Source organism: Grammomys surdaster, unplaced genomic scaffold (assembly GCF_004785775.1).
Source record: "Grammomys surdaster isolate TR1022 unplaced genomic scaffold, NIH_TR_1.0 237, whole genome shotgun sequence".
Classification (NCBI taxonomy): Eukaryota; Metazoa; Chordata; class Mammalia; order Rodentia; family Muridae; genus Grammomys; species Grammomys surdaster.
The window spans coordinates 2,199,631-2,202,732 of NW_021604682.1; the positions used below are offsets into that span (position 1 = coordinate 2,199,631).

General features: G+C 52.7%; 1 protein-coding gene across 1 annotated transcript in view; it reads left to right on the forward strand.

The window, feature by feature from the left end:
- Cabin1 (calcineurin binding protein 1) overlaps positions 1-3,102 on the forward strand; it is a 121,193-nt gene that overhangs the window by 83,245 nt on the left and 34,846 nt on the right. Inside the window, exon 30 of the mRNA XM_028773981.1 lies at positions 1,039-1,152. Coding sequence (XP_028629814.1) covers positions 1,039-1,152 — 114 coding nt within the window. The remainder of the gene's footprint in view (positions 1-1,038; positions 1,153-3,102) is intronic.

The following is a 3,102-nucleotide window of genomic DNA, read 5'->3' on the forward strand; positions in this document are numbered from 1 at the left end:
AGGGCTGGGGTATACCTGAGTGATAGAGAAAGGGCTGGGGTATACCTCAGTGGTAGAGTGCTTACCTGCTGTGTGCAAGCCCAGTGTTCAATTTCCAGTACTGCACAGAAACAAAACTCCCTGAGACCCCACAAATGCTCTCCTGCCTGTGCTCTGTATTGTTCTCTGTGAATGTCTAACCATGACTGGTTGGACCAGGCATGGGGACTAATCACCTGGCCTAAGCATCTCCCCGAAAAGAGCCTGACTGAGTTGTCACTAAGACCCAGGCTTCATGATTAAGCATTGCTATGTGTGCCTCTGTATCTTCTAACAGCTTTGATGGGCAAGCTAGACTATTCTTGCTTTTATTCCTTACCTTTAAATGTGCTGGGCCTATCCTGTCTCTGCTCTACTTCTTTGTGGCTACCCCTTTCTCTTTAAGCCTGATGGCACAGAGGTAATGGCGGCGGCGGCCATGGTGGTGGAGGCGATAGGGGTGGGGGACAGTATGAGCTAAGGAAGGTTGAAGGACCCATGGACTGGAAGACACCTTCCCTCTACCTCTAGCTTTCAGGAGGCTACAATAAGTAGCAACAAGAAGCCCCATTGCCAGGAGAGCCTGGGCCTGAACATGGTGACTAAAGTCCAGGCCTCTGAGGCAGCTCCACCATAGTGTAGGGTAAGGAAGGAGTCCTGGTTTGCATTCGAGGCTAATAGGGGTTCCCGGTAAGTGCGGGAACTGAGTCTACACAGCAGTTTTTCAGGGTTGGACAAGGTGAGGGGTCTCTATGCCCACTGCCTTATGTAGTCTGAGGCCACATTCCTAAGTCAGCTATGGTGAACAACAACAACAAAATCACTTCCAGAAACGCCTCTCCCAGCACAGTGCTCAGAGCTCTTGTGCAGAGCTCCTGGGGCAGTAGGATCAGTGTCTGCAGAGCGACTGTTCACCACAATTTTTGCCAGTGTAGCCATGAAGAAGGGACCACCTGCCTTCCCATGGGCACCCTGAGCAGCCCACACACTCACTTCCAACCTACTTCTTGTTTCCCCCAGAACCTCCAGTGGGCCCGTGATGTGTTGCTAGGCAGCAGTATCCCATGGCAACAGCTGCAGCACATGCCGGCACAGGGGCTCTTCTGCGAGAGGAACAAGACCAATTTCTTCAACGTGAGTACTTTGCCTTGTTGATTTCCGAGGCTGCTTGCTGCCACTGCGTCTCACCAGAGATGGACCCTGGTCAGGTGTTTGCATCACCCTCAGTGGGCAGACGGCCATACTGACAAGAGAATCAAAACTGATAAGGGGCTGTGATTGCTGAGTGACTTCTAGCAAGGCACTAGGGAGAGGCATGGCTGAGCGAGCACTGTGTGTCCTCTAGAGCCCCGGGTCTTCAGGGGCCATCTGGGCAACCAGAGGACTTCAGGCGAGAGCTCTGTAACAGGCCCGTCTCCTCATATAACCTTGGGTACCAGTCTCCTCACTAAGGCCAGCTCTACTGCTTGACAACTGAAGTTTTCCCAAGGCCGGGCATTCCGTGCCCTTTCAACTCGCCTTGCCACTCCATGCAAGGGCAGGGCAGCCTTCGTGGGTGAGATGTCGTCCGCCTTCCTCAGCAGCTACCAGCCCAGCCTTTCCACATGTACTCGGCCCTGCCCAGGGACAGTGGGCCGTCTCTCCTCTCCACCTCCTGTCCAGTTCTCCTCCGTCCTCTGCTCCCTGAACCTGGCTGCTCCCACCTGGGTGGCCTCGGCATGTCACATGACCCTCTTAGCTTTGGTTTCTTTTCTGTTGACTCTGATTTCTGGATATTCAGAGAGAAATGTAAGGACAGGGTTTGCCTACAAAGGTGCTGACTGGCAGCAGGGCTGTGGCAGAGCCATCTCCTGAAGGTGCAGATCTGCCAGGCTCTCACTGAAAGCTAGCCAAGTGGTAAGAATGCCCAGTTCCACGCTTGTCCTTTTTCCCAGCCTGTGAGTCTGAGGTCTATACCCCAACTAAAATTCCTGCCTGGGGCACTCAAGTCTAGAACATGGTGCTTACCTGTGCTCTCTGTATTGTTTATAGGCAGGCAGTAGGTGTCGTTGATAGTCAGACTACATGATACTAGCGAATTTACTGTGGAAAAGAGCACCCACATACCCCTCTGCCCTGCCTCATGTGTGTCCTTCCAGAAGACCTTTGATAAGCCAGTGTGCATATCTGTACATGGGGGATAGAAGCACATACAATCTACAGTTCTGCCCTTAGGCTCCCCACCCCCCTCTAAATTTGTTTTCTCCCTATTAGCATCTCTGTATTGTAGAGTGTTCTTCCTGTTTGTCATGTATTGTAGTACTGATGATCAAAGCCAGGGCCTCGCTCAGGCCAAGCTAGTGATGTACCCGTGGCCTCCATCCCCTGCCTGGGGTAGGGTCTTGCTGTTCAGCCCAGACTGGCCTGCAGTGTGCAGTCCTGCTGCCTCAGCCTGAGTGCTGGGCTTGCAGCCGTGCTGTTGTTTCCGGCCCATGCCTTCCAGGATGTTTGTTTTCTCCAGTCAGGGCCTCTAGCTCAGGCAGCTCCCAGACTCACTGAGTGCGCAGAGATGACTTTGAAGTTCAGATGCCCCTGCCTCAACCTCCCCAAGTGCTGGGATTCTGGGCAGTCCTTGCCATCCTGCCTTTGATCACTCTTTTTATAGCTGTGCAGTATTCAGATGGATGACCATTGTCACCACCGGCGGATGTTTAGGTTATCCCCAGTCTTCTGTTACTATGAACAGCACTTCAGATGCTTATCATTGTACATGTGTTGGGGGAGCCCATTTATAAGACGAAGCCTAGACACTGAATTCCTGCCTGGGTTAAAATATTTGTGATACTTTTAAGTATCAGTAGATACCACTCTGAGATCTGCCCACACCCCACCTTACACACTCTGAGATCTGCCCACACCCCACCTTACACACTCTGAGATCTGCCCACACCCCACCCTTATATCTGCCCACACCCCACCTTACACACTCTGAGATCTGCCCACACCCCACCCTTACACACTCTGAGATCTGCCCACACCCCACCCTTACACACTCTGAGATCTGCCCACACCCCACCCTTGCACACTCTGAGATCTGCCCACACC